Source organism: Prinia subflava, chromosome 10 (assembly GCF_021018805.1).
Source record: "Prinia subflava isolate CZ2003 ecotype Zambia chromosome 10, Cam_Psub_1.2, whole genome shotgun sequence".
NCBI lineage: Eukaryota > Metazoa > Chordata > Aves > Passeriformes > Cisticolidae > Prinia > Prinia subflava.
The window spans coordinates 16229959-16252091 of record NC_086256.1 but is presented as its reverse complement, the minus strand read 5'-3'; the positions used below and the strand labels follow the sequence as shown (position 1 = coordinate 16252091).

The window sequence follows — 22133 nt, the reverse complement described above, 5'->3', positions numbered from 1 at the left end:
TGAATTCATAGACATTTTTAGATACTGAGAATAAGCCTTGCTTATATTTAAGTTATTTTAATATTTAAACATACCTCTAATTTTCCAAGAGATGCGATATGAAAGGGGAAGGCAGAGAAATAAGAGCAAGCCTAAAGACCAGACCTTGGACTTGGGTGACTTTTAATGGATTTTGGTGCCATAACTTTACGCTTACAAATGTGGATGCAATTGCTCAGAATCTTACAAGAGTCAAACTTCGCCTTTTAAACAGAATTAACTACTCATGACTGTTATTTGGGTGCATTCATCTGAAGAACTGAAGTGGAAAGCTTGAAGTAGGGGGAAATTTCTAGAAAGACCTGAGTTACGTTATTTTTTTTCAGTATTTGCTTGTATAAGGACCCACGGCAATTCTTCTTTGGGCAAAGAATGATTGCTTTCCTCACCAAACTAAGTTTCCTCAGTCTGTCTATATGTATTTTCATCCCAAGGAGAAAGATTTCCTGTCCCTGTGAGCCACATGCCAGATTCTTCAGGTGGCCTAGTGCAGGTGGGAGGGGACTCCGGCTCCTCGGGGACTTCACATATGGGGATGGGGTTCAGGCTGTAGCTCCATAGCTGAGCAGTGTTGGCACAACATAACTATATGCAAGAGTATCTCTACCAAAACTCCCAAACAGCTGAACTAGTTGGTTACAGAAAAGAAAAAACCAACCAAAAGCCTTCTGTGGAGAAAACATTCTTTCATAACCATATGTATCTGATCATTTGATTTCCTGACACATGAGGTTTGCCCCCCAAAGTCAGAACATGCCTGAGTTTTATCCAAATCCTGCCAAATTTGTAGAGTATTCCCCTGTGTGGGTTTTTTTGTTTTTTGGGTGGGGGTGTAGGGTTGTTTGTTTTGTTCTACTTGGCACCAGTCTTGTACTCTAATGCCAGAAAATCATTCAGAAATATACTTATTTGCTTATTAAAGTGCTCTTGAAACATATACATGGGCATAGCAGTCTGTGCATTGTGGAGACAAATATTTAATTAGGTATGTTGAAGACAAACAGATAAAATTTTGTTTGTTGATTTGCACATCTCCAGTCAAAGCAGGGGGCTAAACAGGAGAGTTTTCCATCATCTTTAGAATGCACTAAAACACAATTTAATTAGGAGTAAGTACACGAAATGGAACTTGGCAGGCAACCAAAACAGACAGTTCCTGAGCAGGCTCCTACAAACTAGCTCAGCTGTAACCGTATTTGGATTGTGATTTAACTTCTCGCAGAAGAATGAATTTGTGTGTATGTGTGGGGGTTGTGCGTGTGTTCAGGGGTGGGGACAGGGTCAGTTCTTGAACCGCTGCAGTCGTGTGCAGAGTTCTGTGAAAACCACGTGGGATGTGGTCCTGGTCTGCTTCTCTGCAGAGTGAACAATAGAATCACTGGATTTCACAAACCACAGCATACGATTTAGGCTTTTCATGCAAAACGTACGCTCTCGTGCGATTCAGTAAGGTACCCTCAGCTGACAGTCTGTGAATCACTGCTAGCATTGCTCATGATCTATGGGTGGTCATACAAAGCAGTTCCTTGCTATGTGACAGAATTTGATGGCTTTGGCTATATAATTGTCTACATTTCAGCTTCACTCAAGTTAGACAAATCTGAAACTGGAAGTTTTAACATTTTAGAAGTCCAGGCTGTAGCTGAATACAGCAAACAGAAAATGCAAGCCAAAGGACAAAAGATCTGAAGAAGGCTGATCTTTCATAGAATAAAGCTGCTTCTCATGCCATGGATCTGTGAAGTCGCTTTTGAAACTGCAAATGAAAGGCAGCTGAGAGCACTAGCAAACTGGATCAGGGCCAAGTGCATCTGAATCCTCTTGATTCTAAAAAGAGGGTGATCAAGTACTGCAGGGATGGTGATCACAGCAAGAACTTTAAGGGGCCAGAATAGGGATGTGGAAGAAGGGGGCACAAGAAGTGGAGTTGTTCTTGCCTTAGTTTGTGTAATGAAGGAGATGGCAGAGTGACTGCTGTGATAATCACTGTCAGATTCTAGAAAGCAGGACTGCTCATGGTGAAAGTGGCCTTGGAATTCGTTTTTCAGCAGAAGTCAGTTCAATTCCTCATGGTTCAGTAAGACATGATTAAACAAGTCAGGAAGTCCTATCAGTTAGCTAAATGTTACCTAATGCTTCCAGTATCACCAGTAAATCCAGGGCAAATGTGCTAGCCTGGAGGGACCCTAATTTCAACACATTTCTTGGCTGAATAAGAAAAAAAATCCGCCTCAATAGTAGCTAAAGTGGAAAATGTAGTCTATTTACAGACAGTAACACTGTGCTTCTGTCCTAGCAGAAGCTGAAGCATTGGTCCTGACTCTGAATTTATAGCCAGCACACACCAGTACACATATCCTGCATGCCATGCTTGCATGGCTTAATGCTTGCACGTGGTCACATTGTGTCTGTCTTAGCTGTGTGTCCTGCTGCAGGATAAGCACTGCCTGGAGTTTGCATCCTCCCTCCTGAGAACCCTGTAGGCCCTTCCCTGATCCCATTGCTATCCTGCCATTGAATGCCAACCAAGATTCTGATCACTGTGTGCTAAAGGCTAGCAAACTGCAAAATACATGAATAAGCCCTACCATCAGAGTGCCCAAGGAAAATTCCAAACACTTTGCTTATGCCCAGCTCAGGCTTTGAAAGGCAAGCTCTGCTTGGTTGGGATTTTTATTGCTGAATCCACCTGCTGCTGCCCCGTGTGCCTAACTTGGAGAATGACACTTGATTAACAGTGCTCATTTGCACAAAAACCTCCTCAGGATGATATTAAGCTTGCATATTCAACTTTTAGCCAAGAACCTGTGGATGACACCTAATTTGTGCAGAGAGCAGACAATGTCTGTCCTCATCAGTAAAATAGAAGTGCTGCATACAGATCCTGGTGTGCAGTCCATCTCCTTGCAGGCAGCCTGGCACTTGCTGAAGGAGGAGGTGGCTGCTGGCCACTGCTCACAGCTCTGCTGCTTTCTGGCTAGCGGGGCCCCTTGGCACCCCAACCTGCTGGCCAGAGACCCTCTGCTCAGGGTGTTGCCTGCAAACCTCACGTCTGATTCCATATTGGGAGTCTGGGGAGATTAGAGAGGCACAGAATCCATAAACTGACTGTTTCTTGGCTGCTTTGGTAATGTTTTTAATTGGTTGCAGACACCTGCAGTCCCTTTCCAAAGTAAGTAGACAGCCCTGCAACTAAAAAAGAAGAGATGTATAGTGAGCAAAGAAAGATGAAATGGATCCCCTTTTCTTTTCTGCTCCAGCCCGAATTTGGTAACTGGTGCGGATGAGAGTAAATACATTCTGGTGTGAATGTCAGGTAACCTGTGAGAGAGTTAAAATTTGCTGCAGAGGAAAAGCATGCTGTTGAGTGGAGGCCCAGGCTGGGGAGTGCTCTGTGCTTCTGGCGGCAAGAGCAGCACTTCTGGAGAGCTCCAGAGACGCTAATGGAAGTGCCAAGAGCAAGAACTGAGCTCTTCACAATGGCAAAGGATAGCATGTGTGGTAATTACCCAAAAACTACTCCAGAATTGTTGTTTTGTGGCCTGAATCATGTACAGCAGTTAAGAAGCAAGTACCTAGTGTCTGTGTGTGTGTGTTTATATATCTTTAAAAATTCAAGCTCAGCATAGACCATTTGGGATTGTTTTCCATTCTGTGCTGTTGTGGGAGGAGCTGGCAGAACTGCAGCTGCATTCAAGGCTAATCTGGCAGGGCACATACCAGATGTTGGAGAAGTGCTTTGCTGGGGCAGGATGAATAGTTACAGCCTCATACAGCTTCAGTAGCTTCTGTAGGGGACACAACAGGGTTAATATTCAAAGGCTGCTTTGTATAAGATCAGGAGAAGAAACTTCCCTGATTGTTTCTGCAGAGACCAGGGTCACAGGAGTCTCTGGTCTTCCTGCAAAGTTGGGTAGCACACACAAATGCACTTCAGAGGTGACATTTCAGTTCTCATTTAGAGAGTGCATGGCCTCAGCACAGCTCATAAGAGTTTATTCACAGTTTTCTGCTCACAATGCATGCTGGTTGATTCATTTTCTTTTTGGTTTTTTTGGGTGGGTTTTTTTTTTGTGTTTGCTACTGACCTTAATAAAAAAAATCCTTGTTGTAAAGCAAGGGTCAGAGATGCAGCCATGTGGAATTGTATTCTTACAGGACTTCAAGTGTTTGAACATGGTACTTAGTCTCTCTATATATTATGACAATTCATGTCAGGCTATCTCAGAAATGAAAGATGCTTCTGGTCTTCAGTGGAAATACTCTTTCTTGGGGTACACTAGTATAGGCTGTGCATGATTAAATGGCATGAAGTGACTGTTTTTTTAGAGTTTGCATTTTACACATTTCTTCCCCCAGAGGGTGTTTGGGCACTGGAGCAGCTCCCCAGGGCAGTGGTCACAGCACCAGCCTGACAGAGCTCAATAAGTGTTTGGACAACGCTCTCAGACGCAGGGTGTGACTCTCGGGGTGTCCAGTGCAGGGCCAGGAGTTGGACTCAGTGACTCTTGTGGGACCCTTCCAACTCAGCCTGTTCTGTGATTCTCTAATGCTCATGTTCAGCTTTTCGGTTAAAACCAGAAGAGAGATTGAATAGCTATGCTAGAATTTCATTGTTTCAGCTATGCATATTGTGATCAGACTTCCTTAATATCAGCAACTGATTCTATCATTTTCTTGATGTTTTTAATTTTCCATGTGCAAGAGAAATGTAGCATTTGTTGCTTTCAAGACAATACTGACTCTATGCAATATATAGAAAATATATTGAGTAAAGAAATGGAATGTACTTTCTGTAGTTAAAATTTTGTAACTTTATAATAACAAGAATAAAACATTTTTCACAGAGAGAAGGAGTTGATTCCAAAAATTATCTCTGAGTGAATTGCAGCAGAAAGAAATCTCTTGTAAAGATGCAAGAAACAAATCAAATGTGTTTTATTCATTTTAAAAAGTTTCCACATAGTTTCCTTCATAATTGTTTTCAAATTTCTCATTGCAGGGATTTTCTTTCATTGTTTAAATCCATAAATAGTAACTATTCAGTTTAGAAGCATATCTTTTGTATTAGAAAGTTGATGTATTAGTGCAGCAGTAATCTCCCTTTCAGTATGATGATTTGTCATATGTGCTTAGAAGAGATGGTCAGCAATATAGTTTACTATAGTATAGTGAAGTTGATGTAGTATGTGCATACATCTAAGCTGATAACTGTGTTTAAAGTTCCATAAAGTTTCTTTTTTTTATTCCCCCTCCAGATCAAGTTTTTCCTCCCTCGTGCAACATAAAAAAGAATTTTCTCTCTTTAAATTACCTTGCGGGATACCTACAACCAAAACCAGCAGAGGGGTGCCTTATGTCTAACTTAGTCCAAGAAAGAGAAGTTCACATCATTGAACTAAGCACTCCAAATTCCAATCCTAACAGGTAAAGTATCATCTAAATAGACTAAAACTGTTTGAAATAATAGCTAAATACTTCACTTATCTAATAAAAATCTACTGAGAGTGGCCATTTCATCCTTAAAGAAAAGCTTGGGTTTTAGTACTTTGCCTTAAATAGAAATCGGTTCTTCAGTATGTAAAGATTTTGAATTCTGCTTCATAATCACAGGATTTTTCTGGACAAGACTGCAAAGCACAGCTTTTATAGACTACATACTGCTCCCCTTCTTGCTCAATCAATCACATTTTTCCAAGGATAAGGTGAATAAGGGAATATCAGTAAGGGCAGTATCTGACAGAGAGGTTTTAAGGTTTCACTGTATGAGGAGGTGAGACAGAGGTTGAAAGTCATCTTGACCTGTCACAGGTAGGGATGACCAGCAGCAAGGTCTAGCACAGTGGCTCCCAAACAGTGTCCAGAGGCAGCAAGTGATCTGTGGTCTATGGTAAGTGTTCCACAGTTGCTTTGAAGATTCACAGCAGTATTTTCTGTCAACTTTCCTGTTGAGTTTAAGGGATAGTTTGATTATTACGAGAAATATTAAGGGTTGACAGTGGTGCAGTGACCAAAAAAGGTTTTAACTACTGGTTAGGAAAAGTAACTCTCTGTACATGTTATGAGAATTTTCTAAATTGTCAAAGATGCCTTTTGGGGGAGGTAAGACATTTGAAATAGTCATCCTTTGCTCTTCTTTCCTAGATTTTAGTGGGAGAACATGAGTGAGGTTTGCTTCATATAATCATACTTGGAAAAACTTTTCCTAAGTGCCAAGTATGATTGCCAGAATAGAAATTTGCTATGAAATTTAGATGGTTACAATTTCATCAGAGATAAGGTAGAATTAAAACCCTGTCTGCTTGCTGCATTGTCTGGTTCTGCTCCTCGTGCAGCTGCACGTGAGTGCATCCTATCCCTAATGAGAAAATCACACAGGGAGGTGGAGGTGGGAGGAGGTGTGGTTGCGAAAAGGATAATTCTCATTGCAAGATGTTGGACCCAGAGCCTGATAATTTTCTTGCTTGGTAACCTGGGGAGAGTAAGAAACTGTTGAGGTGTAGTGGAAGTGGAGTAGGTAACCCCAATTAAGGATGCGTGGCCATACCGAACAGAGCTGATGCTAAGCTTCATTCCAAGTCTGTTGTAGTGCTACACAGTGAAAGCCCTGGTCCTGAGCTTTTGGCTTTGGAAGATAGTACAATAGGAACTTGCTTTTGGGATGATAACACTGCAAAAAGTTTAAATATTTTGCTATTAAAAGTAAAAAAAAAAAGGTACGAAGTTACTTTGTTCTTAGTTTTGTGTGTTATCCACAGCCATCCTTACAAAGTTTGAATCCACAAAGAAACACACGGAAGCTGAGCTGGGCATTTGTAAAACTGCAGGAGATGGACCACAGGTCCCAAGATACACTAAGTCTCAGTGCAGAATATTAGTTGGAACCTATTACTTGGGGATGAGCACGCTCTTGTAATGTATGGCCCCATAAGATGGTCTGGAAGTATAGGTTTTTCTGTTGAATTGGTATTTTGCATTATGAGTTGTTACTGATGGGTAAGAACCCATTTGCTCTTCTTATTTTACTGTGATCTTGAAAATCTGGATAGTTTTCATCTATTTTCCAGCATGCAGTAGGCTGGACATCTGGGTTTTTTTCTTTTTAAAATAAGTATATATCCAGAAGTAGTGGAAACTGAATACACTGCTTAATTCCTCAAAGCACGCAAGATCTTAAGCAAAGTCATTCCACAATTTAACTGTTTAGGCAGAGACATCCCCCAGTATAGTACTTGTGGTTTGGGTTGGGCTTTTTGTGTGTGTGTATTAACCTGCTTGTCGTCTTTACTTTTTTAAAGCCTTTCTTAAAGTTTTAATACAGTTATAGCCAGAGGAAATTGAAAGAGTTATATTTAGGCACTGTAACAGTGAAATAAAAAAATTATGTTTACTTTAGAATGCAACCTGCTAGTCGTATAACTTCCCTGCACTAAATAATAGGTGAATTGAGTAGCACACTTCTTGTAAATAAGGGACAGATTTATTTTTTCTAAAAAGTACTTGTTTCTATTGTTATGCAAAATCACTTATGTGTATATGGAATAACAATCTGTTTTGCACATGTTGTGTTGCCTGGGATAATATCCAGCATTTTAATCAGCTGGCCAGACAGTGGAAAGATGATGGATTGGAAGAAGGTTGATAGCTGAAAATTGCTGGCATTCTGTTCTAACTTTCTATTTTCCACATGCAGTGCTCTCCAGGTGGATATAATCGTTGACATTAAACCATCTCAACCAGGCGCCAGACTTGTCAGAGATGTCGTACTTATCCTCAAGTGCAGAAAGTCTGTCAATTGGGTTATCAAGTCTCATGATGTCCAGGGAAAGCTGGAAGTGATTGTAAGTTAAGGCACTTTCATTTTTTTGAGAGCTGTCATAATGCAACAGTTCAGAATTAATTTAAATGTGATATAGTGCTAGACCATGTTGATTTCTGAATGTTTTCTCTTAACTGCTTCTTTCTAATAATTATTGCATTTTAAGGAGTAAATGCATAAACTTTTAAATCTCATTAACTTTTAATATATTGGCTATAAAACTGACCAACACATTGCAGAAGCCAGGTGGTTAGAGCAAGGATTTCGTCTTTTTGACTTCTGTTGAAGCACCCTAAACACGGAGTTGGACGTTCATCTTTCTTTTTGCTGTTACTTTGGTGAATGGATCAAGAGGTTCATGTCAGAAGTTGGAATGCTGCCTTCGAGTGCAGAATAGATAATACTAGATATGCAGCACACACCCACAGCCCTTCAGAAGTGGAAACCCTTTTACTCTGCTTGCGTTGTAGTAGTATCTATCCCTCTTCCTTGCCAGTACTTCTGTCTCCAGTAAGTGTTTGGTCAAATTGACCTCATCTCTCCTCAGACAGCAAAAAAATATATTTTTTTAAAGTTAAAACCAGGCTCTCTAAAGTTAAACTTCTAAAATTACTGGAGATGCTGATTCATGTTGATTTTTGGTACAGGCTTTGTGGCTTAACACCATTTCTACTAAGAAAATGTGTGTTCCCTTGCTCTGAAATAAATACATTGAACTGATCTTGCAGCCTATAAATTTGTGGCCCATTTCTGGCTTAAGTGACTTATCAGTTATGAGCACATTGTACAGCTGAGCTGAATGTTTGCTCAGGACCACCCACTAGCCTCAAGATTAGCAGTTTTGCAGCAATTCAGTTACATTTTCAAACTCTAGTTCTTGTTGGTATTTATAGGAATTTTATTTTGCTTAGTTGCTTTCTGCCTGTAATCTGTGCAGAGGAAATTCTAGCAGAATGCAAAGGCTAATTGATCTAAATCTCCTAAGAAAGTAGGTTGGTAAGCAGGATTTCATAGTAGCTTTTGAGAATGAAGGTAAATAAAAGACAGCTCATATTGGTGTTGCTCAGAAAATTAAATGGAAAAATGATCTAAATATTAACTAAAAGAGAAAGTAATACATTAAATATATGCAGAAATGTCAGTCTTTAAAAGACTTTGTATTCATGTTAGGGTTTGTAACTATTTACTTCTTCATTTATATAGATGTTTCATTTTCTAAAAATGTGTTCATTTTCCTTTATTCAGAAGGGGGTAAGGGAGGGAATTAACTCCCCCATGTCATAAAAAAGCCTGCATATTCAGCATTTAGGATCTCTTCATATCTTTGTTAAGCTGAATGCCTTTCCAAGCCCAAATTTAGACAATGCATAAAAACATTACTAAGCAATTAGGTAATGTTTCACAATGTTCTTTTTATTAGTTGAAGCAGTTCCATGCACTTCAATTTTCCTAACTTCTTGCCCTCACTACAAATTAGTATTGTCTTGAGGGGATTGGCAAGCTGAGAGGGAAGGGTTAGAGCTAAGCTGCCTCAAACCCAGGACTGTAAGTTACTCAGGCTAAGTTCACAGACAAAAAATGAAAAAGATGTTTTAGGTCATATAGCTCATCTGCCAGCTTGTGTTTTTTGAAGCTGTCAAAGAGGATGGACACAAACCACAAACAGTAAAATGGCAGTGCTTTAGGTAAATCATTTGCACATTATGTGCAGTGCTTTCCTCCCAGGCTGTGTTTAACTCCTGTGTGGAGTCCTTACATGCAGTGCTGGTGTGGTTCTGTGCTTGTACACTGCTGCTTATATGGCTTCCTTTGCAGCTGGTGTCCCTCTGCAAAGCTGGGAAACTCTGCAGTGAGGTTCCAGAAAGAAATTCAGTTTGTTGAGGTGCAAGGAGTGAAAGAGGTGCAATGCACAAAGCAAACCTTGGAGGGTTTCAGAGGCTTGGAGGGACGGTTATTTACCTGAGAACAACTGCCCACCACTCTCTGACATGGTGTCTATTCTGAGTAGGTTGGTGGGGGCTCAGATTGCCTGGTTTCAGTCACTGTGTGGGAAGGTGTTGGCAGGGCAGGCAAGTGAAGGAAGGTCTATCCCTGCAAGCCCTCGTTGTTGCTTTTGTTTCAGTGAGGCAGTGCAAGACTGAACTTTTATAGGCTCAGTGTGGAGTGGAGGGGTGTAAACAAGCCCTGGAAAGGGCTTGCCCAGCTAGGACAGTAAAGTTCTGAGATAATATTTGTTCAGCTGTCTCCTCATGACAGAATAGTAAAGAGATGCAGAAAGTTGGGATAGCATAATAACTCCTACAGTCAAAGCTGTGTGGTAATATGAAAATACAGGATCAGTCATGTCCAGATTTGCATGTGTTGCAGATCAGTGAGTAGTTGATCCCAAAGAGTAGTAAGGCACTAAAATTAGGATACCTATTGCTCCATTTTTATTTCTTATCTTCAGTGGCTTTTGCTGAGCATTGATAACTGTTCTGGTAACATTATCCTCAAACCAGGCACTCTGTACTTAAAGTTACCTTTAACTTCAGTTGTGAAGCTCCAAGTGTTTAAAGGCTGCAGAACTGGGTCTTCAGGAAGAAATGGGGGAGGGAGGTGAAGGTACAGTATGCTATTCCATCAGGATTCTCTACATGCTTTATTCAGTTCTTTGTTCAAAAACTCATTCTGATGTCAGGTAGAGAAGTGCAGAGTGAGCTCTCTGACCTGTGTAGCGCATATGGGCACAGTCTAAGAGTGATCTCTCTAGTCAGTGTTCTGGTGTTCTAGAGTGAAAGAGATTTAAGATTTGTTCACATTGAGGAAAAACCAGCGGAGATGAAAAGAAGATGCAGCTTATATGATGGAGAAGGTAATTGAGCATGGGAATGAAAGTGTTTGTGGAACATTCCATGGTATCAGCTGCATTAGAAAGTGAATTTCAATCACTTTGCAGAAATCATTGAAAAGTGGGTCATCTTGCCTTTCCTGCAGCATCTGTGTTCAGCTTGTTCTGTAGCCATTGATGTGATTGTTATAGTGAAAATAATAATGTTGTGACTGTAAAAAATAAATATGTATTTAGCTTTGGTGTGAATGAATATGTGTTAAAGATGCCAAGCTGCTGAAGTTTGTGTAATACAAGTGAGTATTTTCGAACAGTGAGAGGTACTTGTAATGTTCCTTTGACTTGCCCATTTGGGAAAAAAAATTTGAAATTTTTACAAAACATTTATAGGAGAATGAAAACTCTCAAACTTCTCATACAGGAGAATGAAACATCTCACTCTAAGTGGTTGTGTGACTCATTTATTTAATAATAATTATCATCATAATTCATCATGTTCATTCATAAGGTCAGCATGTGCCTTTATGAGTTTGCTGTATCAATGCATTTGTGTAAAACTTGTATTGTTAATTAATTTTTAAATCTTTCTGTGTGAAAAAAGTATATGTTGTCTTTTTTAAGTAGTCTGGCCATGCATAAATGTGCATGCTCTCACTTACTGCTCTATTATGTGTTTACTGTTTAACAAACTCAACACTGTGGAGGAGCACACAGCATTTCTAGGGTAAAGCTCATTCAGACACAGCCTGTTCTTGGTGCCAGCTGACTTACACCATTAGCTGGTATCAGCTCTCCTTCATGAGCATGCTTTTTGCCTTTTTCAGTAATGCTCATCTGAACAAAGGTTTTCCTTTATCCATCTTAGGTAATGCTCCAATCCAAGAAATTAAGGGGACACTTGAAGATTCATTTGTCATCTTGAGTTCACTTTAGGAGGAATTTCAGCTCAGATTTGAAGAAAGTATGGCATTATACAAAAGGCTGTAAATATGTCTCGTTTGGGGATTAACAGTTTCTGATTGCCTTGATTTATTGTACTCCAGGCAGAGACTGAGAGGAAACAGGGGGTTCATTTCCATCTGTGCAGCAGTTATGTGCCTAAGGTGGCAGGGTTTGGTTCATTTCCCAGGTGTCCTGAGTTTGCTGTTCTTTAGTAGATAAAACAGTCCAAAAAAAACAGGGTTCAATCAGTGTCACTCTTTCATTGTAAGTGTCCTTAAGGGCTAAATCACAAACCAAATTTTTCTGTATTTACAGACATCAAATAGTATTGGTTTTGGAAAAGAAACAGAACGATCCATGACTATGAGTAAATCAGTAATACCTGACCTTCCCTCATCGCATGAGAGTTTGATCAAGTGGGCTTATGAGCATAATTTCAGTCCAGTTATTTCCTACACAAAAGCACCTGTTGCTAACAGATTTCATCTGCAACTTGAAGATATAGGTAAGTTTGAAGATGGACTTCTGGCATCTAGAAAAAACACATCTTGTGTTTCTAGGATTGCAATTACTTGAAAGGTGTTTTCTCAGTTTTGAAGCTTTGGTTTTGGCTGTTGCACTTCTTTTACTGCTTGTCATGAAGAATGCTGGTAATATCTATGAATGGTGGTTACAAATAATAATCTGTGGCTTTTTGATTAGAAAAGCCCAGGCAAAGTTGTGTTATTTCCTGAAATTTGGTGGAATTAAATGTATATGGTTTATCCAATGCACAAGACTTCATAACTGATGGTACCCAGCGTTCACTGAAATAGATCTCAACAACTGGATAGCTTGTTAGTTAATAAATCTGGCTTTGATTTTTTTAGTGTGTTTTTTCCAAAAGTATGAGCATAATGTTTCCTTGAGATGATTAAATAAACATTGAAACTGTTTACAGACATGACTGACTTACCAAAAAAGTCTGAGCAAACCGAATAAATACAACTATTGAAAAAAATTGGGTACTTGGCCAAAGTAATTGCTGATGTAAAGCTATTGGGGTCCATTAAAGCTAGAAGAGTTGCATCTGGTTTTTTCACTAATTCTGAGTTTCAACCTCTAAAACGATTGGTTTACAATTCTGATAAAGCTTATGTTCACATTAATTTTATCAATTGCACTCTCATGGATTCTGTCCTCAGCAGTCACGCGTATAAGCCAAGAGACAGTTTTCTCATCTACTCACTATAAAGTTAACTCTTATTATTAACTTCATTCTGGTTATATAAGTAGTTTCACAACAGCAGTGACTGAATTTCTGATGGGTCAGGTAGTGGAAGAATTTCACCTAATGATTTGCACTTAGGCTCTTTCAGCAGTACCAAAATAGTATAGTTGATGAATGTGATGTTTCTTTTATCTCTGTGGATCTCTTACATATCATAGGTACACTCACCAAAAGTTTATTTTCAGCTCTTGGTGAGAGAGATTTCTGACAGGGACTACTAAGCATACCAAGATTAGATGCCTCAGTAACAACTAAACCCTTAGTTGTAGGAGTCGTGGCTACTTACCTGAAAAGTACAAAGATGCGGCTTTTATTGTCCTTCAGGAGCTCCCTTTATGGATAATATTTTTTTGTATGAAGATTATTAGTTCGGGATACTTCTTAGGAAAAATACCTAATAAACTAATGTGGATTTGTTGTTGGCTTGTTTCCTTTTTAGAAGAGATGAACGATGAAGAAGACCATTCCCTTCCTCCAGAGCTGACAGAATTGCTGGGTGCTAACCCACTGCCAGCTCCAAAGAATACTGATGGCCTGACTTTTCCATTTCACATTAACAGAGGAAGACATGACACAGTGGGAGAAGAAATCTTCCCATCCAGGCATTCAGTAGATACATTAATAAATCATGACTTTGGGCATTCCCTCTCAAAACATAAAGAACCTGAAGAAGTTCAGGGCAGTGCTGGTATGGCCCTGTCAGTAAAGTGCGATGACAAAGTTATGACAGTAGCTGTAGAAAAAGATTCTCTACAGGTTGGTGTAATATCTTATTCTCAAAACTGGGGAGGCTTTTTTGGGCAGATCATTTTATTTGCATTTTGACTGAAAAAATAAACATTTGAAGTCCTACAGCCATCACCACACAACCCCCCAAAATAGTTTGGTGAGAAAACTATACTGCAGATGTTCTTTGCCATAACTCTGAATCGTGTTTTGTCTTCCCAACAATCTGGTGGTTTTGAGAGGGATTTCTGATTGAAGATGTGCATGGTTTGTTGTGTCAAAAAGTTACTGTACTCAGCCATCGGTCTGAGTTTTTAATTTCCAAACTACTAAGAAGCTGCTTTTGGTAGCAGTGTGAGACCTAAATAGATCTAAAGATCTATCTTTACCATCTAGCAGCTGGCAGGTTGCTTGTGTCCATTTGTATCGTGGAAAAGAGCCTGAAACAGACAACATTTTAGCTTGTTTCAGACCAAACAGAGTCACCATTATTAATCGGCAGATTAATAATGAACCTGTTGTTTCCTTTTTTTCCATGTTACATTTATTCATTGTCTTGCATGTATAAGAGCATTTTGCGAGTGACCTTCCCTGGACGTCAGTACAATGAACTTCACTTCCTCCTGTCAGCAGTCACGAGCAGTGGCTGAGCTGCTCCTCAGCAGGAGCGAGCACAGTTGTGCTGCAGCCCCTGACAAAGCGCCTTTGTTCCAGGCTGGCGGCTACGCGCGCACAGAGCTCTCGCTGCTGGACCACTCCTGCAAGGCCAGGACCAACGGGACCCACTTCATCCTGGAATCTTCGCTCAACAAATGTGGCACCCGGACAGCATATGTCCTGAACAAGATTGTTTACTTTAACTCTGTGAGTATTTGACAAAGAGGATCCACCTTCTCTACTGCACATCATAGTAGTACGAGGAAGCCTTTGTAGTTAGCTTTAGTCTTAGCAAAAAGGAGGCATCCTGGTCCTTTCTTGCCTAGCTCAAACCTAGTTGCAGCCACAGTCCCTGTATTCAAGGAGGTATGAAGGCTGCACATTCAGTGTGCTCCTGTGGTCAGATAGTATCCCAAAGGAAAACAGGGGAGTTGGAGTTAAATATATTTTACAACACGGCTGCCCTTTGGGGACCATCTGTACCAGTCTGGGAGGAGTTTCACTGTTGTTCCCTGTTTGATCATCCATACATAAGCAGTAATACATTCCTGTAGAGAGAAATAGGAAGGAAGTTTTGTAATTGCACAAAGCAATACCTTTTAATTCATATCTCGAATTAAGTGAAATTTTTGTATTCTAAAATAGTGTGTGAAAAAAGGCTTTTAAAATGTGGGGAAATGACATTATTTTTGCATGCTTTTCTCTTAGAATTTGAATTTATATTTTTTAGCAGTTGCTATACATAATGAAGGGACTCTTGAGTACTAGTGTATGAGTGATGATGCAAAGGAACCCAGTTAGGTTGTGTGCAACTGCTTCCAGATTGGCTCAGCTTATGAGCCAGAGTACAATGCAGATATTCTGGGTTCAAAAGTAATGACACGTTTCTCTTGCTGAGCTTTCCAGTACATAGAAGTAGCTTTGGCAAATGATGGGAAGCCTGTGGTCCAACCCAAACACAGCTCAGGCAATCCAGTCTGACCTTGCCTGGTTAAAACTGTTCTGTGCTGGGGAGTCAGTAGCACCTAACTTTAGAAACAGTCCCAAACCAAGATAGAACCTTTGGCAAACAACAGAACAGCACGGGTCTGGAGCTAAATACTCTCATGGTCCCTGTATTCTATCATGGCCTAAAGTAAAAGTGGTCATTTACCTCCTCTCCCTTCTCCATCGTGGTCTTTTAATAGTCTTGGCTATACACTTGAACTCCAAGTCATGTATGGGATTGTTCAAAATTTGGGAGTGTATCTCCTAAAAAACAGACATCCTGCAGTGGAGTGTCAAAGGGTGTGTGTATGTCATTTTTTAGCAGTTGCTCTGAGTCTAAGAAAACAAAGATGAAGTCTTGGGAGGGAGGGAACTAGCTGAGAAGCTGCAAGCATAAAGAAGCAGAATGCAGAACACTGGAAAACAAAACCATAAATTTCCAGGTGAAAAAATGAAGACAGTGAAAAGGACAAAAAAAAAAGGGAGGGGGAAATTCTGTGGGGAAAAAAAATGGGGGGAAAATAAAGAAGGAATATCATGGCTTTTGGTGTACATGTCTATAAAAATATGCTAATGACAGAAGAGAAAATCCTTTTGTGACCTTGATAGTTTTAATTATTTTTTTATGAGTGCACTAAGGAGAGCTGCAAGTAACAAAGTATCACTTTAGAAAACCATTTCTTTTTTCAGTGTTGGCTATAGAAATACTAGAAATAGAACGGAAATGCTGGGCTGCTCATTCAGACACCAACACCCAGACTGGTGTCTCTCTTCACTGGCTCTGAATTCTGCAGAAAACTCAGGCATTCGTTATATATAAGCTACATATCCTACACACTCAGCACAAGGCTGTTTTAGACATGCTTGCCATTGCTTAGCTGGTGCTCTTCTTGTGGCCTTTGCATTGTTCTGAAGAGAGCAGAAAATAATAACCATGAGAGCGCTCAGTTATCACCTAATCTAATTTGTTTGCAATCTCTCTGTGCAGATTGTCATTCAGCTGTCAGCACCAGCTGAAGGCAGCGGCTTTGAGGATGACGACATGGAATCGGGTGATAATGGATTTCCAGGGGATGCTGATGAGGGAGAGGTGGCTTTCTCAAGCTGGCCTGAAATAGCGGTATGTTACCCTTGGGTTTGCACCTGACAGTGAAGAAATACTACTGTAATAGGCATTTCACATAAATTACATTATTGTCTAGAAATTAATTTGTCTTTTAACACATTTCTTCTCACTACAGTTTCTTATGACCCTGTTGAAGATTTGCACTAAGTAGATGTAACGTGGGTGGGCCTATGTTGAACATAACAAATTTGTCCTACCACTCCTGACTTGTGATGTTACTGTATTCTTTTCTCATTTTAGTTTAACTGCACACTGCACCAGCCAGAGGATGACAGAGGCATTTTCTGGCCTCCTGAACCACACATCACCAATGTGACCTTCAACATGGAGCTGTACAAAACAGATTTGTTCCTTGCTCCCTCCCAAGGACTCTTCTCTGTTGCCAAGAATGGGCCAGTATATGTAGAGGTAACAACCTGAAAAAGACTTCAAACTAACCAAAGGGTTTTGCAAGGCTGTGTGGCTGAGCCAAATTTGTTCTTGTCAGTTGAAGGGTTTTGTTGGGCAGTTGGTTCAGGCCATTGTGGTGGCTGCAGAGAACAGAAACTGTGGGATAAGAAGTAGCAAAATATTTTGGTAAAAAACCCAAAAGATTCTTGCAAGATGGATGAATTTAGCGTTCAAGTGAATTAGTGATTCTTGCTAAATCTGCTTTTCCCTACCAAACTTATAAATGGTTTCTGAGCTCATGCTCTGAACTGGCATGTCCTGATGGGTTCATTTTATTGTATATCCGAACCTTGTCTGAAAGATGTAGACATGTAAAAAAATCGTTACAAATGTGTGTCTTTCATATGCAAGTGTTCTGAGGTTACACAGTTAATACAGATTCTGGTCTCTCTCCAATCTGCTTAAAAATATCAGTTATAATCCTTTTAAATGCTATCACATAAGAGATCTAGCGGATTTAGATAAATAATACTAAAACAAAATCAACAGCCGGGTGCCCTTGACTTCAGGTGGATTTTGCACATGATATTTCCATGTGTTGCTGAGTTGCTTATGAAATCTGTGGACTTTCACACCAATACAGTCAGTATTTTTAAAGACACCTATGTGAACAGAATTCTGGATTTTCAAATAGTGGTAGACATTACCAAATGCCACTTTGGCAATGAAGAATTATCACCAGTTTCTAGACAAGGTATGAGCTGTGGGGCTGTAAGAGCAGGAAAAGCAGCAGCGCCGTGCCGCGTTTCTCTTGCCCATGTCGGTTCCTCTTTGGGAGCCCGTGTTGCACATGACAAGCACAGTAACTCATTTGGTGCAGTTTTCTTCGTGATTTCAGTCTGCATTGTTGTTTCTCTGTTCTCTACCCATTGAAAAGTACTTAAGACAGCTGAAGCAAAAGTAAAGTCTGTCTCAGTTAAGAATATTATTATAACAAACACTTAAAACCATCTGCTTCCTTCACTGATCTGGGATGAATCCTCCTGACTCTGAGCCCACTGGAGCTGTTTATTCAGACAGATGTTCTGATTTCTTCATCACCTGTTCTGGCAAAAGCCTTTTTATTCTGTTTATCTTTCTTGCACAGTGGAAAACATACCAGTTTTGAACTTCTATTACTCCATTTTTTAAAGATGACACTGATTTTTGTTTTCCCTTTTTTGTTTCTATTTTGCATTTGTTACTAAGAAAAATATTTTGCGGTTTTGATAAATACATATTTGGTAATTTTTTTTAATCTCCTTTTTCCTTGTTTGGTAAGGGTTTGTTTTTTGGTTTTTGTGGGTGGTGTTTGTGGGGTTTTCTTTTTGTTTTGTTTGTTTGTTTGGCGTGTGTGTGTGTTTGAATCTTTTGGCTTCTGAGGCTTTTTTTCTTTCTTGTCTGCTGTCATTTTCTTACCATATTTTGATTTTCCACCTTCCTCCTGTGGTTCTTTTCTTTCCGTGAGATATCCTTTTGTCCTTTTATTTAATTAACTGCAGTATGCCTGTCCTGCTTTCCATAATCTCTTTTTTAATTAGTTTACACCATCAGCTCATTTCCTGTCAGTATCTGACAGGATATGACTTTTGTTCATCCATCTTTATTTCTGTTCATTTTAGAAGACAGTCTTTCTTGCTTAGATGTTTCAGCACATCCCTTCATCTCAAGTTTGGTTGCTGCTCACATAAGGGAGAGAAAAAAGGAGAAATGCTTTTATTCACAGCAAAATTCCTAGCACCCACAAATTACTGCATAGACCACACAATTTGGCAGGCATTTCCTAAAAGATAGATGCAGCACATATGGATTAAGTACCCATATAAGGCACATTTCTTCTAAGAAGATTTCTTGTGGAACTGTTTCATTGGGCGGTGTTAATGGTTAGACAAATGCTTCTGTTGTTTATTAAGAGCAACATGCCTCATTTGTTACAAATTCCATTTATTTTTTTTTTCTAATTATTCTGTAGCATTTTTTGTCTGCATTCCAATCCAGCTGAGAAACATCAGGGCATTGGAAGCTTTCAATCTTAATTATTTTTCATAAAAGACTATGAATTTCAAACTTACAATAAGCTAAAAGGATCCTTTCACAAGAAATGACAGCTTTTTAGGAGGCTCCCTGAGCCTCCAGTCCAGGCATGCCACCCACACGTCAGACCATGACCTCCTCTCTGCCTTTGCATTCCTGTCCTGGCTGGGGGTGGATTCTCTGTTGTGTCTGTTGCTTTTATTTCTTTTTTTTTTCTGTTTTCATCATAATTCTGAACAGATACAAACCCATGGAATTAGTGATTGATTTCCATACAGCTCTGCTGTAGCCTGTGTGTCTAAGGGAGGCAGTGCCATCTCAGGTGGCAGACACAGATGTTAGCTGTGTGTCTTAGCTGCGTGGGGTGTTATCTGCTTTCAGACAGATAAGGGATTGCTGTGTTTATGCATGGTTATGCCATTAAACAGCTGCTGATTTTGAAACCACAGATTTTCTGTCTCTCAGTTTGACAGTTTACCCTTAACATTTAGCCTTCAAAATATTTCAGATTGGAAATGGCACTGGAAAACTGCTTTAAAAATTGTTGAAAATATTAATGAAAAGTGAACTAAAAATGTCATTTCTGAGATCTTACTGTCTCTTTCTTTAATGCAGGTGTCTGTGACTAAAGCTGACAGATCGTTGGGCTTCGCTATTCAAACGTGCTTTGTTTCCCCGTTTTCAAATCCGGATAGAATGTCTGACTATACCATTATAGAAAACATTTGTCCTAAAGATGAATCTGTTAAATTCTACAGTATTGAGAAAGAGAATTTTCCAATACCACATGCACAGAAGGACAGAAAAAGATTTAGCTTTGTGTTCAAACCAATGTTCAACATCTCACTGCTCTTTCTTCACTGCGAGTTGACTTTGTGTACAAATAAAGACAAAGATACTCAAGGACTGCCAAAGGTCAGTAATTAATTAAATTTATCAAAACTTCTGATTTAGATGAAAACAATGTATTTTTTTCATCTGAACTCTGAAGATAATAAATAGTTTGCTATGGAATTGTCTAATGAACATGATATCTCTAGGCTCAAGATTTTGATTTATAAGAGGTATTATATTGTGCATTTTGACTACATAATTTGTATTTGCTGTTTAAATTTCATTAGGTGGCTACAAATAGAAATTGCTTTTTATTGCACAAGTGGTTCAAGTTTATCTTTTCTATCCATATCCAAAGCACAAACAATGTTATCTTTAACTTCCAAAGACGTGCACCATATTGGATAATACTGTAATCTGATTGCTACAATAGAGAAGGTTGTTTGGAGGCTCTCATTTTTTGGTAAATTGTGTAGGGTAAAACTGGTTATGAGGCAATATGCCACTGGTACAGCTGTCCTGGCAGACGGGTGACTGACCTCACACTGTTCTTTGCACTCCAGTGCATTCCTCCTGATGAAGCTTGCACCTCTCTCAATGTGGATATGATCTTGGCCATGATGCACAACAAGAAAACCTTCACCAAGCCCCTTGTTGTAGTAACACATGAAGGAAAACAAGAAGGTACAAAAATGAGCTTGACCTGTTTCATAATGCTATATATATATATAATATTGTGTACCATACAGCCACTTGAAATGGGAGAGTGCTATGAGTATGTGATATTGTATAATCCTGTGGTGATACTGTGTCTGTAAGCTGTTACTTGTTAGGACCTTTCCCTGGCAGCAGTCATCAGGCCAAGTCTTAACCGCAGTTATTGTTCTCTGGATGTGTGGGTTTGCCGAGCATTGAGGGGAATACAAAATAACAGGGGTTTTGGACGCATGACTGTAGCAGTAGCACTTGGAGCAATTTCTTGTTGCCCAGAGATCAAAGGCAGTGTTCTGCTCCCTGCTGTGTCCTTTATTTATTGTGCTTGTAAATATAAATTTATGAATAATAACAATGGAATTACAAAGTATTGAGAATGTTAAAGCCTGATAAGTTTGTAAGGCAAAGAGGTGGCCCCTGGAGACTCGCTGGATTCTTTAACTATGAAGAGCAAAGGATAGTATGCACAAAGGGGCTCCACTTGGGTGGGACTTGTTTGAATATGTAATCTTTCTTGGGGAAAAAAAGTGTGGTTAGTAACTGATTGAAGGAATTGGAGAGGCTGAAGTGCATTATGAGATAATGCCCAACAGCATGATGAGATCTTATTCTAGTTTAAGAACATGCCCTGTGAGTGATGGGAAGTAAGAACTGTTCTACAGTTTCATTTAATTTGAAAGTTTTTCTTAGTAGATCACTCTGACAACAGCATCGATCACATTTTGATGCAGTCATAGAAGGAAATATGTGCATTTATCTTTTCTTTTTGTATTTGCATTGAAGTTTCATAAGAAGCTTCAGTGGTTTCCCATACACATCAAAATCTTCTAGTGGTGTCCAAAGGCTGTTTGACCTCTGGAATGCTTTTCAGGGAGCATCAAAAGGATGGAGATCAGGAGTCCTTTAACCTCTGTTTTACAGTGCATGCTGTTAGTCTTTGAACAATTTAAAGTCCAAATACAGCATTGCTAGGGGACATAGGCAACAACTGTTTGTCTAACCCTGCAAGTCAGCTCATACTTAGTTTGGAGAGTTTTTAACAAAATTGTTAATACAGATCAAATTCATTATGAATTAAAGCCAGGTATTTGATCTGTCGCTGTTACAATTAAAACTGTGCTTTGAGCCTGACTCTGGACTTTCATTTTGCTCAGCTCTCATATTATTTCAGTTGGTTTTCTATTGGGAATGAGTAAATCCTGCAACTGAAATTTGGCTTTCAATTAACAGACTCGAACTTCAGCTCTCTTGTCCTTATGATGTGTGGAGCATTGTGCGCAGCTCCCATCTTGGGCTCCACTCAGAATGTTGTCTTTGTCAGAGGCACAAGGTCTCAGTGTGCAAAGACAAGCTAAATTTATAAAGATTAGTTACAAGACAACAGTGTGAGAGAGTATTTTGTTGCATTGTGGGTGATTCAGTATAATCGTGGGAGGCTTGGTGGAAATCTCCCCAGCACATCCCAGCTTTCAGGCATAATACAAAGTGGCACATTAACAATGTAGCTTTGCTGGTATGCAGTTGTCCTGCAGTGAATCAAAACCTCTTTCTTAAAGCCAAATGCCGTTGTTGGCTAATACGTGAACCTAAGATTTGGAGAAGAAATGATATCCTATGTTATTGAGCAGGAAGATTTACCTCTCAGAGGTGGTGTTCTTAATTTTCTTTGATGTGAACAGAACTAGCTTTCACTATTTCAAACCACTCCATGTGCCCCTGGCTCTTC

The 22133-nt window shown here is 39.5% G+C and overlaps 1 protein-coding gene across 2 annotated transcripts in view; it reads left to right on the top strand.

Moving 5' to 3' along the window:
* TGFBR3 (transforming growth factor beta receptor 3) overlaps positions 1-22133 on the top strand; it is a 113470-nt gene that overhangs the window by 76909 nt on the left and 14428 nt on the right. For both annotated transcript variants that reach the window (XM_063407488.1, XM_063407489.1), the window contains exons 6-14: positions 5298-5466; positions 7733-7880; positions 11946-12135; positions 13340-13656; positions 14341-14490; positions 16259-16390; positions 16637-16804; positions 19475-19774; positions 20257-20377. In XM_063407488.1, the coding sequence (XP_063263558.1) occupies positions 5298-5466; positions 7733-7880; positions 11946-12135; positions 13340-13656; positions 14341-14490; positions 16259-16390; positions 16637-16804; positions 19475-19774; positions 20257-20377 (1695 nt within the window). The remainder of the gene's footprint in view (positions 1-5297; positions 5467-7732; positions 7881-11945; positions 12136-13339; positions 13657-14340; positions 14491-16258; positions 16391-16636; positions 16805-19474; positions 19775-20256; positions 20378-22133) is intronic.